At 38.9% G+C, this 15,690-nt stretch overlaps 1 protein-coding gene across 1 annotated transcript in view; it reads left to right on the top strand.

The window, feature by feature from the left end:
• The window catches only part of map4k5 (mitogen-activated protein kinase kinase kinase kinase 5), a 184,635-nt gene that overhangs the window by 129,015 nt on the left and 39,930 nt on the right, over positions 1-15,690 (top strand). The window contains exons 16-19 of the mRNA XM_060829188.1: positions 8,412-8,453; positions 9,562-9,604; positions 11,110-11,314; positions 14,730-14,818. Of these exons, the coding sequence (XP_060685171.1) occupies positions 8,412-8,453; positions 9,562-9,604; positions 11,110-11,314; positions 14,730-14,818 (379 nt within the window). The remainder of the gene's footprint in view (positions 1-8,411; positions 8,454-9,561; positions 9,605-11,109; positions 11,315-14,729; positions 14,819-15,690) is intronic.

The raw sequence follows: 15,690 nt of genomic DNA on the forward strand, positions 1-15,690 counted from the left end.
GGCCTCTCAGTATTCTGCAAGTCCTGAACTGCACCTTATGTCAAGCTCTTCATCCCAAGATGATTCTTGTAAATCTCCTCTTCACCTGTTCAACACTAGAGTTGAAAATGTGTTGCTGGAAAAGCGCAGCAGGTCAGGCAGCATCCAAGGAACAGGAGATTCGACGTTTCGGGCATAAGCCCTTCTTTAGGAACGTTCAACACCAGCACTACCTTCCTTCGATAAGGAGCCCAAAGCTGCACTCAATATTCCAAACGCAGCCTGAGCAGAGCCTCATACAGCATCAGCAGTGCATTTCTGCTGTTGTATTCTAGCCGTCTTGAAATGAATGCTAACATTGGCAGTTAGGAAGGCAAATGCAATTAAACCTGCATGTTAATCCAAAGAGAATCCTAAAATAGAACTCCAGTTTCTTTTGTGCTTCAGGTTTCTCCTCTTAGAAAATAGTCTGTGCCACTATTCTTCAAACCAAAGTGCGTAATCTCACACTTTCCCATGTTGTATTTCATCTGCAATTTCTTTGCCCACTTGCCTAGCATGCCCAAGCTGTTGTGCAGCCTCCCTGTATTCTCAACATTACCTGTCCCTTCAGTTATCTTTATGTTATCAGCAAACTTAGCAACAATGCCCTCAGTTCCTTTGTCCAGATAATTACTGTGTAACATGAATAATTGTGGACCCAGCGCTGACTCCAGTGGAACTCCACTGGTCACGAGCTGCCATCTTGAAAAAGTCTCCTTTATCCTTGCTCTCTACCTTTTTGCCAATCAACTAAATCTCTACTCATGCCAGTATCTTGCCTCTCATACCATGAGCTCATCTTATTTTGCTGCATGCAGCTTCCTGTGCAGCACTTTGTCAAAGGCCTTTGTCAAAATTTTAATTGATTTTGTTAAAGTATCTATTCAAGACAATTCAGGGAATCACTGATAGACTTGACCTGTAATCCTGTCTTGGTTTGTCCTGGAGTTTGTAATCTGTGATAGTCTGGAATATAAAACTCTTACAAACAGTTTAGTTTAAATTATTACCTTTTATTTACCAATAGCATCAATGTTACACTATAATGTAGATAACTACAAGCCAGGCATGAGCTAAGGTTCTAAAGCCATTAGTTGGGAAGCGGCGCCAGCTCTTAGCCCTAAAAGCTCTCTCAGGCTACTCCCCTTATTGCAGCAAACAAGCAGTCTTTATACAGAAGTTGGTATTAAAATTACAAAAATGCCACATGTCCTTAATCAGATAAGCAGCAATAAAATGGCAAAAAGTTTGCAGAGGAAGAGAACTCATTGACCGGTCTGAGTACCCTTGACTAATTAAGCTACATGCAAACCTTGATCAAGCTAGGCCCAAATAGCCAATTGCTTTGGCTAGATAACTTTCCCTTTTAACAATACATCATAACGAGGAACTAGTCCAAACTGTGTGGGAAAGGTCATGAGGTAACCCCGCTCAACTAACATGTCCAGGATCATTGTCCTACAAAATAGCTTTTTCTTTTAAAATCATCTTAGATTCTCAGAATTCAAATTAAATGCATAACATTCACAGATCTTGAGCTCCAGGGAACAACACAAACATTCAATCCATGTCAAGCCGATGTTCACTCAAATGAGGCCACAAAGAGTTAATCTTTCCACCAGCATCTGTCCCCTCACACTCATGCTCTCTCACTCTCCCGTTTTCCTAGCCTGTAAGGGTAATGAAGCATTCACATTCCAGAACAGTCAAGATGAAGGTACTGAACTTCGTAAATTCAAATCTGTTCAGTGTGATATACATGAAAATGTATCAGGATTGTTCTATTATTTATGAATTTCTGTTGTGTCCCAAATTACCCCGGAAACTCCTTAAATTGCTGCTCCACTGTCGTCTTTGCTAGGTGCCCCTTCCAATTAACTCTGCCCAGTACTGGAGAATGCGCAGCCTTGGTAGGGGCTGGGTATTGAGTTAGTGCCCGATCTCTGTAAAGACTTCACCTCTGAGTATAAAATTTACTCAAGAAGAACAGGAAGAGAAGGGAAAGAAGTTATAATTTTAAGAGATACGGGATCTGGCCAGTCTAAATAGTAAGAAATGAAACTATTTGCACTCTGTGGAATAAATGGGCACAGATTTAGCATTCCCCTGTGTAAAATCAGGTTGCAGAGCCAAATCAAGACTGGGGAAGTTACAGTGGAAGTGATTGACAGAGTGTCAGTTCCAGGAATACAGTTTGTTCTTGGCAGTGACCTAACAGGATCTGAGGTGGGAGTGACGCCCCTTGTGGTGGAAAAGCCAAAGGAAAACAAAAGGAACTGAGGAGCTAAAAGAAAAATACCCTGGAATTTTTCCAGACAATGTGGTAACAAGATCGTACTGCCATAAGTTACAGCAAGAAAGTGAAAAATGAAGGAGCTGAGGTTCAGTTAGCTGACCTCCTGTTTGATGGAATAGTGCAGGAAAAACCTGTACCGATAGGGATGTATACAAATATGTAAAAGTATTGCCACATGAGAAAGATGTCAAAGCTTTTTTTTTCCCCCTTTGGAATAATCCCTTGTACACTGCAGGGTGAATTCTATCATGCTATGATCACTGCCTCCTAGGGTTCCTTTACCTTCAGCTCCCTAATTAAATCTGCCACATTACATGTCACTGAATCCAGAATAGGCTGTACCACAAACTACTTCAAAAAGACCGTAATTTTCCACAAATTTCTTGTCTTGGGACCTGCTACCAACCTGATTTTCTATGTCCACCTGCATATTGACGTCCTCCCATGATTATAGTAATAGTACCTTTCTTGCATGTATTTTCTATATACGGATTTATTTTCTTACTCCCATCCTGACTACTGCTAGGAGACCTATACACTATTCCCATCAGGGTCTTTTTTTCCCTTCATGTTTTTTTTTAGCTCTACTCTCACAGATTCTGAACCTTGTGACTCTGTCACTTATTGCTATTAATTTCATTTCATTTCTTACTAACATGGCAATCCTGCTCTCTCTTCCCATCTGCCTGTCCTTGTGATAGGATGTGTATGCTTGGATATTAGTTCCAAGTCCTGATCTCCTTGCATCCAGGTGTGTGCAAAACCCATAACATCGTACCTTCAAATTTCAATCAGCTCATTTGCCTTGTGTCATAAATTGCATGCATTTAAGTACTACATCTTCAGTGCTGGATTGACCATCCCCATATCTGCTGTGCCTGAAGTTAGATTCATGACTCTTTCTGTTGTATTACTTGTTTTGGCTGCTGATCTCCTCCCCTCCCCGTGACACAGACACAGACAGACACACACACACCCTTAACCTATCTCCATAATTTTCATATATCTATCCCACCCCCCTACTATTTAGTTCAAAGCCCTTTTCTGCAGCTCTAATTATGCACTGCACAAAGACTCTGGTCCTAGCATGATTCACATGAAGCCCAATCCAATCCCAGTACTGATGCTAATATCCCTTGAGTTTGAACCAGTTGGGCGATGTGTTTACCTCTTTAACCTTTGTTAACCTGGTGCCAATTTGTTCGTGGCACATGTATTAATCCAGGGATTATTACCTTTTGGCTACTGTTTTTTAATTTAATTCCGTGCTACTCATATTTCCTCAGTGAAACCTCTTTTGCTTTGTACGTTTATCTCTGTGGACCATGACAATTGGATCTTCCCTCCCACTCAAAGTTCCACTTCACCCCAGATGAGATATCTTGATCCTGGGCACCAGGCAGGCAACACAGCCTTTGGAACAGTTGATCCTGGCAACAGAACGGTGTCTATTTGCTGACTGTGCTATCCCTGATTACAACTGCATTTCTCTTTTTCATCTCCTGAATGGCTTTATGTACCTCAGTGCTATGATTAGTTTGTGCATCCTCCCTGTAGACCACACTCATCCACACAGGGAGCAAGAATCTCAAATCTGTTAGATAAGCTCAAGGACTGAAGCTTTTTCGGCATTACCTCCTGGATCCTCCTAGTCATATCATCCTGTCCCTGATCACTGACCTCATTTTAAGGTAGTTGATCTTAGGGGCATGACTACCTCCTGAAATGCAGCATTCAGGTAGCTCTCCCTATCCCTGATGTGTCCCAGTGTTCGAAGCGCAGACTCCAGCTCAGCTCATTGGCTTTGAGCCAGAGTTCCTCAAGCAGCCAATACTTATTGCAGATGTGGTCACCATAAAGTACAATGGGGTCCAACAGCTCCCATGTCTTGCTTTTAGAATACATCACCTGGCCTGGCACGTCTATTTTAATTACTTATAGTTCCTCATTTAATTTTTTGAAAATCATACTAGTCTCTTAGTTTGTAGCCTGTAAGTATTTCCCTCATTTACCTTTGGCCGAAAATAACTTCAAATGGTCAAATTAGTAGCTATTTCCAACCTGTGAACTTGCACTTTGCCTGTGATGTTACTGTTTTGTGTTGGGCCGTTAGCCTATTTTGTTTTTAAAAAAAAACTTACAAGCTATTAGCCAAAAGAAAGCAAGCAAAGAAAACCCTTTCCTTTTCTGCATCAATTTTCCAATTTGCCTTCACATTCCCAAAGGATATACTCGTTCAGGCTGTGTCTCACTCCGGATGAGAGATTTCCTTTGTCTTTGCAGAGCTTAATATAGCTTTCCTTCACATGAGCTAAATATCAATTCCAAAAAATTGTGAATTCATAATTTACACAAGCTACGTTCTATAGCAAAGTTTTATGCCAAAATAAGCCTTGCAGATGTGCTAATTTTGAGGTATTGGCTGCTTTCCTCTAAATATATCCTTAATGGATTGACCATGATAAAGACATTTGTCAAATCTACCTTAGTCTGCATGCAATACGTTAATATTGTGAGATTAGTTTGTTTAGTAGAATGAATGGCTAGTTTGTAACACACTGTAATGTAACCGCAAAGGTTCAATACCTTTACCAGCTGATGTCACCATGAAGGTTCTGCTTTCTCAACCTTATCCCTCACCTGAGGTGTGGTGACCCTCAAGTTAAACCCTCCTCTGAGAACAGCCTATGATTCTCCAGGACTATGGTAAGTTTATTCATACTGTGTGAAAATGGAATGGGTCAATCGTCAAATAATCTGTTCGATGGTAATTTTCCAGTTGATAGTGAGATTCAGTGGTAATGCTGTTAAATGTCAAGGGGCAATTCTTTCTCGTTGGTGATTGTCATTGTCTGGCACTTGTAGTTTAGGTGTTACTTGTCACATATCTGCTCAAGCCTGAATGTTGTATCGGTCTTGTTACATTTGGACACTGACCGTTTCAGTATCTGAGGAGGCGTAAATGATGCTGAAGATTGGCTAGTTGTTGGTGAAAATGCTCACTTCTGACCTAATAATGGAGCGAAGGTTGTTGATGAACCAGATAAAAAATGGTTAGGCCTAGGGCATTCCCCTAAGGAACTTTTGCAGTGATATCCTGTGGCTGAGGTGATTGACAATCCCCACTATCTTCATTTGTGCTATATAAGGCTAACAGTAGAATTATCTCCCAACTTGGTTTGCTTGGGCTCCTTTCGTCACTCACTTTTCCTGCTGAGTTCTGCAGTTACAGCTGATTATTGTTGAGCATGTGATGCTTGATAGCGCTGTTGATCACAGCTTCTATAATTTTACTGATAATTGCCGAGGTGGAATTTGTCCTGTGTTTTGTGAGGGGACATATCTGATCAACTTTCCAGATGGATGCCAGTGTCGTTACTGTACTGGAACAGCTTCGCCAAGGGGTGTGGCTAATTCTGGAGCGCAAGTCTTCAGTTCTTTGCAGTGCTCAGTGCTTTTCATTCATTGTTATATTATGTAGACTTAATTGAATTGGTTGGAGGTTGGTATTTACAATACTGCGAACCTCTGTATTGAGGTTCTGGCTGAAGGTGGATGCAAGTGCTTCAGCCTTATCTTTGGGGGTCTTTTGATGTCCTGGGCTTTCCCCATTGTTCGAGATAAGACTATATTTGTGGTACTTCTTTCTAATTATACAATCATCCACCCTTGTTCACAACTGGATAGGGCTGGACTGTGTAGCTTACATCTGTCCATTAAATGTGTGATTGCTTAATTATGTCTTAATGCTGCTTGACATGTATGTTGTCACTTTTTAATTTCATCAGGTTGACAACTCATTTTATGTATGCCTGGTGCTGCTCCTGACATGTCGTCCTTATTCAAAAGGTGACACCTGTGCCAGTGCAGAAATGAATTATTGGGGTACTATAGTAACAGGAGGGTATGATGCAGGGGAGTGGTTCAAGGTTGTCACTGTTTTGTTAGATAACAGAACTAGCTGTGATATTCGATATGTGGTATGATCAGACCACTATACAGTTTAAGCAGCACTTCTACATCATTATTTTGACTGCATTGTCTAGCAGGCATTGCTTACCTATGAGAAGATAACTTGAACTCTGAGTTTACCATCATAAATGTCTTAACTTCATCCTTAGATGTTTAGCACAATTTATAGAACACCTGCCTTTTCTTTGATTTGCAGAATCTTTATTCTGATTCTTCGTCATACTTTATTTGCCACTTTCACTCCCTTGTGCATTCTGTCTAGCTTGTTTTGTGCACTCCTAGTTGGCTGCTATACTCAAAGTTTTGATGAATTTCTATGAACTTGAACTGTAACCACAGAACTTAATTTCTGTAAGGATTTCTTAGAGTAATTTTCAGGCCCACGAGTCAACACTCCCTTTCAATAATGCCTGTTATTTTCTGGCTGTATAATTGAGGCATATTGCTATCGTAACAAACTTCTGTAATTGGTTATTTCAAAATATTGGATTGTGTGTGCAAAATGTTTCTAATGTGTATGATGTTGTAACCTTAAGTTTTATATGCAATTAAAGGTGGAAGATGCTAATTGGTAAAGTTACCTTTTTACTGCCACTTATTTTTAATTTACCAGCAGCTGTAGTATGCTGTAAGTTCCACTTATGGCAATCTGTTTCTTACACTTCTCAGGCATGAAGCACATCTTGTGCACCCTACTCTACAAACTCTTTCCCTCTTTTTGTTATGATTCCAAAGGAGCCTTCTTAAATGTGTTGAGGAGGAATTACAACAACGGTAACTGAACAGCTTAATCAGTAGCTACCATGTCTCCATCTGCTGTACTACATGTGTTTTGTGGTAGATGCAATGGTGGTTCTGGAGATGGGTCAAATGTATGTTTTACTGTCCTAAATAAAAGTTTATCCCAATTTGACTATGTTGAGATTTCAATTGTTTCTATTCTCCTTCCAAGTGGGCCACCCAAAACTCTTATCTAGAACCATCCTCATGGTAGATGTGATTTGTGCCAAATTATTTTTTTCAAGTATGTATGTGAGATATAATTGCATACATTATAAGGTGCTGGCAAATTAGTGCATAGTGGTCGTATCACAGTTTCCTCTCTCCCCATATTGAACAAGGAATTTATTAATAAAAAGCTAAGTGCCACTAAAAATAATGAAAAAGACAATGTAAATCATACCAAGTGGTAGATACAAAATTGTGATCTCAAATTAGTGCGTTTTGTGAAGATTTGTAGCTCAGGTCGAAGGTCTGGATGTAGGTTTGCTTGCTGAGCTGTAAGGTTTGTTTTCAGATGTTTCGTCACCATGTTAGGTAGCATCTTTAGTGAGCCTCCGGATGAAGCACTGGTGGTATAGCCCACTTTCTATTTACGTGTTTGGGTTTCCCCAAGGAAATCCAAACACATAAATAGAAAGCAGGCTACACCACTAGTGCTTCAACTGGAGGCTCACTGAAGATGTTACCCAGTATGGTGATGAAATGTCTGAAAACGAACCTTCGAGCTCAGCGAGCAAACCTACATCCATGTGATCTCAAATGTTTTTGAGATCTCAGTTGGGTAGATCCTCAGTTACGTACTTCTGGAAAAGGGCACTGATAAATACGTTAGTTTAAGATTGGACGATGGTGAGAAAATATTATCAAGTTTTAGAAACAGCCTTTTACCAGCATTTCTAAAAAAAAACTACATAGAAGTGGGAAAAGAAATAATTATTATAATGGGTGGATTTTTCTAATTTCCAGATGAGCAGGTTCTGTACAGATTTGGATTAGGGTATAATTATAGATAGATTGTCACTCATTACCCAACAAATCTTATTTTGAATTGCAACTTGTACTTCTGAGATGTAAGAAGGATTGTGTGACTTCATCTAAGAACCATATTCCCTGTGTTCACCCGTTGAAATCTTCCCAAGCAATTTAAATTGAAATATTATACATCTGTCTTAGTTTTCATTATACACCATATTTTGAGTCCATTATTCAATATATTTAAATTGTTTTTATTTAATATATGTTGATATTGTGCTGGTATGCATGCTTCCGTCAATATAAAGCATCTGTTTTCTGTTAACCTCCGTCATTATAATGTGGAATGCTATAAATCACTTTTTAGGGGACACATAGCGCACCTGGATGAAGACTTTGAAAATGAACCGTAAGTGCCCTTATAGATTATTAAATTTAAATAAATTATAATGAATTACAATGTTAATATTTCTATAGAATCATGAAATGTTTTCAGTTGCAAATGTAATGAACTGATTTGAATGATCTATTTGTGGGATGGCAAATTTGAAGGTTTCATGGTAGGATTTGCATTAATTTTATAGATATTAAATAAAACTAAATCTTTTTTCATAACCAGCCTATGAGCATTGTAGAAAATCTTAAATCAGCCTGTTTCAGCAATTTACTGAAGCTCAATTTAGTTAAGCTATTGTTGATGTTGGCTTACCTTCTGTAGAATGGGCAATGAAGAATTGTAGAAAATAATTTCAGATGCTTTTGTGTAAGTATACAGACTAAATCATGAAGAGAATCGGTGTCAAGATTAGAGTGGTGCTGGAAAAGCACAGCAGGTCAGGCAGCATCTGAGGAGCAGGAAAATCGACGTTTTTGAGCAAAATCCCTTCATCAGGAAACTCCTGATCCTGCTCCTCAGATGCTGCCTGGCCTGCAGTACTTTTCCAGCACCACTCTAAACTTGACTCTGATCTCCAGCATCAGCAGTTCTCACTTTCTATAAGACCTTCTAAACCTGTTACTCTCCCATCCAAAAGAACACTGATGGCAGGCACATGGGAATGCCACCACCTGCATGTTCCCTGTAAATCACACGTCATTGCTTGAAAATATCTTGCTGTGCTTTCACTGTCACTGAGGGGCAAAAAAAGCCTGAAACTCAGATGTTAAAAGCCACGTGGCCATAATATATAGCCTCATGGAGTCAAGGAGATATTTTGCCACTTCCTCTGAAAGTTGTTTAAGGATGGATAAAAGTCTTGCCTGTCATCCTCAAACAAATAAATAAAAGTGGGACTAATTTTGTCTTTGACTTACAGCTTAAGGAGAAAGAGAAGTATAAATGTTCGTATTTCTATTAGTTGTTATGTCTGAAATGAATTTGTCTGAAGATTGGGGAACTGAGCTTTTGCTGGTTTTGCATTTCTAATGTGTGAAATCTTAACATATTTCTATCTTCATGTTATATCTACATTGCATCCTTTTTGAACTTTGTTAAACTATTTGTATTTTTCTATAAGGTCAACACTTAAAAGAGTAGTTCCACCTCCCCTTCCACCAAAGGTGAGTACTTATGCATTTGTCTCTCTCTTTCTCCCTCCCCAGAAAAACAGAACTGATGTATGTCATCCCTACTAAGTGAATTTTAAAAATCAAATTTCATTGTTAAATTATGTCTTCTTAACTTAAATTGGTCAAAATACTACACTATACCAACTGTTACATGGTTATAGTTAAAATTAAATGTCGGGCTGTTAGACTTGCAATTAACTAGGTTAAATGATGCATTTAGCTTAAGGGCCTTCACTGTTACTTAAGTATATCACCTGTAGCAAAATTTACGATGAATTACTAGTTATGCACAAATCATCAGAATGAAAAAGTTTCTGAATCATTGTAGAAATTTGTTTGTACGGTTTCTGCATGAACCCCTAAAACTTCATTGTTACCACATAGCCATATGTAATGGATTGACACCAGGATTCTTATTTGAGTTAGATAATTATGCAGTCTTTGAAATATTACAATGAATTGCGAGAAGTGCAAATGCAAGTTTTTCTTGGCTTCACAAAACAGGAAACTACTTTTGGCAGATGTGCATTTGTTTTCTTTTCTCTCCTGTCACCCTCTGCACCTCAGCCCAGAGTGTTCATCATCCTAAAATGAAAGGAGCTCTCTGTCACAGCGACTCTTGAGAGTCTAATGGAAGATGAGTTTTAAGTTGAGGTGTGATTTTTAGACGTGGATGAAAACAGATGCTAGAAATAAATGTCAGAGTAAGGGAAGCTAGTTCAGGAGAAGGTGGGATATAGAGCAAACATTTTCCTACAAAGGAAAAGGGTGAGGCACTCTTACATTAAAAATGTCCCTGTTTATTTAGGACCATACAGGATAAGTAGGATAAATCAAAAAGGAATGTTAAATTGAGAGGAGTATTGAAAGCGCAGTGGTGAAATTAAAGAGATCAGGAATGCAGAGTAAAGGCACAACAGCTTTTTCTTTGTTCGAAAGACATTTAATGTGTTTTAAATTTGAATGATTCCTTTAAGATTTCACTGTCTTTGTTACAGTGCAATAACTGTCAGCAATTTATACCTCCCTCTACTTAAATAAGCAATTACAGACAATTGGTTTTAAAGGTACCTTAAAGTTTAACCTTCGCCATTCATGTGTACAAACGTTATAGAGACTTGATTAGGTTTAATTGTCTGTAGTTGTAGTTCCAAAGGTTTATTTTTCAATAATCTTCAAGCTTGTTGAAAAGATTTGGACAGAACTGTCAACTTTTAGAGCATAAAACAGACAGAATAGAATTGGCTGCCTGTTATATACTGCACCAAGTTTCCTTTCTCGTTGATTTTCAATTTGTATCCCATTTGATATGCCAGTTTTATGCCCATGCAGAGATTGAAAGCTCTGCCTGTTAATTCAAATTAAATTACTTTTCATAACATTCTTGATCAACCGTTGTCAAAATTGCATTATTCCTGTTGGAAATACATTGAAGTAAGAAAATGAACTTAAAGATTCCTATTTCATATTATTGAAACCAGTTTCTCCTGTTTCAGCCACGGGTACAGAGTGCTTCTGATCTTCCAGATGAAGAGAGATCACAAACAGTCAAGAGGCAACCTTGCACAGAAAATGGGCCATCATCTGTGCCAAGAAGACAGAGTACTCCAACATCACTGTATCAATCAGAGATTCTTGAAACATCCCTTCCCAGTAGCATTAGTAGCCCTGGATTACTTGATATCCGAGCTAATGACTTAGGTAATGAAATTAAATATTGAGTGGTGGCTCACTGTATTGTAAACATAATGTATCTCTCTATCCTTCATCACCAAAGCTGTACAGACTAGGTTAAATATTTCTTGTTGTCCCCTGTTGCAGACATGGAACTTAACTTACCTGATTATGCTGTTCTTGCTGATGGTATTTTGGTGGTATTGAATCTATATACCATTTGGATTCTTAGGATGTGTGGCCTATGTGGACTTAAGAAACTATTGCTATGTGGCAAAACTTGCGATGCTAGTTTTCCTACATTGATATGCAACATATTCCTGCAGAAGCAATGTGAGGGTAAACCACAAATATGTGGGCCTGTGAATATGTTAAATAAAGTAAATACAGGGAACAGTGCATTGTAATTACACTATTGATGTCTCTCCCATTCAAATGCCAATCTCTAGTAAAATTGGAAGTCTGTTAAGGATTTTGCAATAGTTAGGACCTAATAACTCTCTTATCCAACAGAGCCCAGCATGATTGATTTCTACTTGATATGTCAAAGAGGAAATATTTGCACATGCACGTTGCTCTTTGTAGGAATAAATAGTACAACTTAGATGCCTTGAAATTTTCATAGCTATTCCAATGCAGAAGTGTTAGTTTATTCTTAACTATCTAATTTATTGAAGTGCAAGAGTAGGAATATCAAAATCAGTTTTGAATTATAATATCACATAACAACAGGTCTGACAGATTTAAGTTCCAAAATTTACTTTTCAAATTTCCCATGCTGTGGTGAGATTGTCCAATAATACAACTTCTTTGGAATGCAAGACTGTCCTTGGTCAACCCATCCACCTCATATAATCTAAATGAGGCACCACCACCCTTCTTCTTCCCCCGCACCCCCCAATGAAAATGTTTGTCTGTAATATAGTGTTAAATATTTTACAATGAAAATACAAATGTTGGCATTTGTATAGGAGTGAGCAAAAGAATCATCCCTTTTGAAAAGCATTTTTATAGATTATTCTTAGCCAATACCTCTAAGGTTGATCAGTTACACTCAACAGAAAACAATGCATCATATTGAGAAGTCATACTTAACATTGACTAATCAAAAATTATTTTTTTAAAAACTGAAGAACTGTGGATGCTGGAAATAGAAACAAAAGTACACACTGCTGGAAAAAACTCAACAGGTCTGGCAGCATCGGTGAAGAGAAAGCAGAGTTAACAGTTTTGGTCTAGTGACCCTTTTTCAGAACAGATAGGGAACTGATAGCTAGGAAAAGATTGGTATATACGCTGAAAATGGGGTGGGGGGGGTGGGGGTAGGAGTAACAATGGGTAGAGATGGAGCCCAGAAGCGAGAAAAATCAGTTGGGTAGAAAATGAGAAGGTAAAAGGACATAGGAGAAGTGCTCAGGCCCTAACATTTATTGGACTCGATATTGAGTCCTGAAGGCTGCAGTATCCCCAAGTGGAAAATGAGATGCTGTTCTTGCAGGTTGTGGTGAGCTTCACTGGAGCACCAAGGCAAGCCTGAGACAGAAATATTGGCCAGGGATCATGGTGGTTTGTTGAAATGGCAGGCTCTGGGAAGCTCAGTTATTTTTGCAGATAGAGCATAGATGTTCTGCAAAGTGGTCTCACAGTCTGTGTTTCGTCTTCCCAGTGTAGAGCAGATCACATTGTGTAGCAAATATGGTAGACTAGACTGAATGATATGCAGATAAATCAGTGCTTCACCTGGAAAGTGTGTCCAGATCATTGGATGGTGAGGAGGGAGGAAGGTGTAAATGGGTAGGTGTTGCACCTTCTGTGAATGTTTTGGGAATTTGGATGGTGTTGGGATTGGACCAAGGTGTCCCAGAGAGAATGGGCCCTTCGGAAGGTTGACTAGAGAGGAGAGGAATGGGTGTTTGGTGGTGGCATCCTGCTGGAGGTGGTGGAAATGATGGCTAATGATCCTTTGGATGTGGATGCTTGTGGGATGGTAAATGAGGACCGGGGAGCCTCTATTGTTGTTGTGAGAGAGAAGAGAGGGCAGTGAGAGCTGAAGTGTGGGGAGATGGTTCAGGACACAGCTGAGGGGCCTATCCAGCACAGTGATGGCGAATCTTTAGATGAGGAAGAAGCTGAACATTTTGGACTCCCCTTTTGTAGAAGCTGGTAGCTTCAGAAGAAATGCAACAGAGATTGAGAAACTAGGAGAATGGAACAGAGTCTTTACAGTAAGCAAGATGTGAAGATGTATCATCAAGATAACTGTGGAAACTGGTTGGTTTGTAGTGGATGTTGGTGGCCAGCCTGTCCTCAGAAAGGAGGACTCAGATTGACCAAGTGAAGGTGAGAGAAGGATAGAAATTGGAAGCAAAATGGATAAGCTTTTCTGGTTCCGGATGTCATCCGTGTACCAGAGGAAAAAGTTCTGGGTGGGGGCCCATGTAGGACTGGATCAAGGAATGTTCCACATACCCCACACGGGGAGACACGCATAACTGGGGCCAATGCAGGTATCCATAGCTACACCTTTCATTTGAAGAAAGTGAGAGGTGTTAAAAGTTGTTCAAAGTGGCCAGTTGTCAGATGGGAACAGTTCATGCCTTTTTTCCCAGAAAAAATATTTTGTCTCATAAGAAATGAAGTTAAATCCTGTCAAATTCAGAACTCGTCCCAGAGCTTTGGCGGTACAAACGAAATTTAAATTAATTTTTGATTCTTTAATTACAGGCATTTGGTTACATTGCAGACACCAGCTAATGATCTGTTCACACATTATCCAACAATGCTTAAACAAAAAAAAATCTTTCTCCCCCCACCCTTCAAGCCCATAGAATTAACACTACAAAATCAGTGAATAAGAATTGGAAAAAATGCCTAGGAGACTAAGTTTCCATGCTTTAAAGTCTGAATTTCCAGGGCTTGCCATTGGTTGCCTTTTGGGCACCTTCAAGTTAGCACAGATAATATTTTCAGAAGTTTGCAATTTTCTGTTGGCAATGGTTTTTAATTTACTGGAATTGTCATCTGTCACAAATAACCCACTTTAAAAGAGACTAAAGCAGTTTCTTATTTTAAACACTTACATTCTCTGCATCACTGAATTTCTTTTGAATATATTTAGAAGTGGTATCACTTTAAAATATAAATTTTGTCATTTTTAGACACACCACTTTGCCTGTCTCACCAGAAAAATGAATTTTGATTAAAATGCCTTAACCATGAGATTGTTTTTGCTAATACATGCATATGGTTTAACATTTCTAAGCTGTTGTTAATTTTCTACTGTCATGATTGTGTAGCAATATTAATGACTATACAAGAATTGCTTATGTAGGTGATGAAGGAGTGTTATGTAGTGGCAGCATTTTGCTTTCATGTTTGGAGCTGGTTATGCATAAATTTACTTTTCATTTGTCTTTAGAATGGTTGTTTTGCATAATTTCAGGTGTTGCTGGGGGCCTTTCAAGCTTACCTAGTGGAACTTCTGAGCATCCTCCAGCACTACCTCGAAGAAAAGAAAAGAGAGAATTTCCTGTATGTCATTTGTAATTTTCAAATCATTTGATTGTATTTCTTGAATTGTTACTAAGATTTGGACCTGGAATTTTGCTCCTCGGATAGGGTCACAGAGCTGGGATGTTCCTCATTCTGCAAATCTAATCTTGGAAAAGTTAGAAATCTCTCAACACCAGGTTATAGTCCAGCAGGTTTATTTGGAAGTACTAGCTTTCGGAGCGTTGCTATCCAAATAAACCTGTTGGACTATAATCAGTGTTGTGATTTTTAACTTTGTCCAACCAGTCCAACACTGACACTTCCTCATCATGGAAAAGGTGACATGTAGTCATACTGAGTGGCCCTGGAATGAGTGTGGAGCGTGTCAGTTACTGGGGTGGGAGGTGCAGAAGAGCTGTCTCTGCACTGGCACTATTTGGTTATTTTTGTTTCAAATGATTTAAAGCTGAAAACAGCCCTGGAGTCCCCCCTCTCACTTTTATACTCCATCCATGCCAACCTATACTACCCCTTTCCCCTTACCCATTCCACACCAACTCACCTACTGTTTACCAGTGGACGATCTCAGGAGCTATTCTGGCATAAAATAAAGTTGAGCTTATTTATTTTTAAGGAAATTCTTCATGACTTACTAAAAAAAAGTATCCAGCACATCAAAATCCCTTGAACTAATCTCTTAAATTGCATACATTCACTTGAGTACATCATTCCTTCCCTTGTGAAAGCAACATTTTTATTCTGTAACCACCTGAAATTGTTAATCAAGCTATTCATTTAACAAATACCACGCTTTGATCAGTCATGCAGTACGAGTTCTCTAATGATAGCTTGCAGGCTTACATCAATGTATTTTTACAAACTCTGTTTTATTTTAACCTTAAAGCTCAACA

Source organism: Hemiscyllium ocellatum, chromosome 8, assembly GCF_020745735.1.
Source record: "Hemiscyllium ocellatum isolate sHemOce1 chromosome 8, sHemOce1.pat.X.cur, whole genome shotgun sequence".
NCBI classification, from domain to species: Eukaryota; Metazoa; Chordata; class Chondrichthyes; order Orectolobiformes; family Hemiscylliidae; genus Hemiscyllium; species Hemiscyllium ocellatum.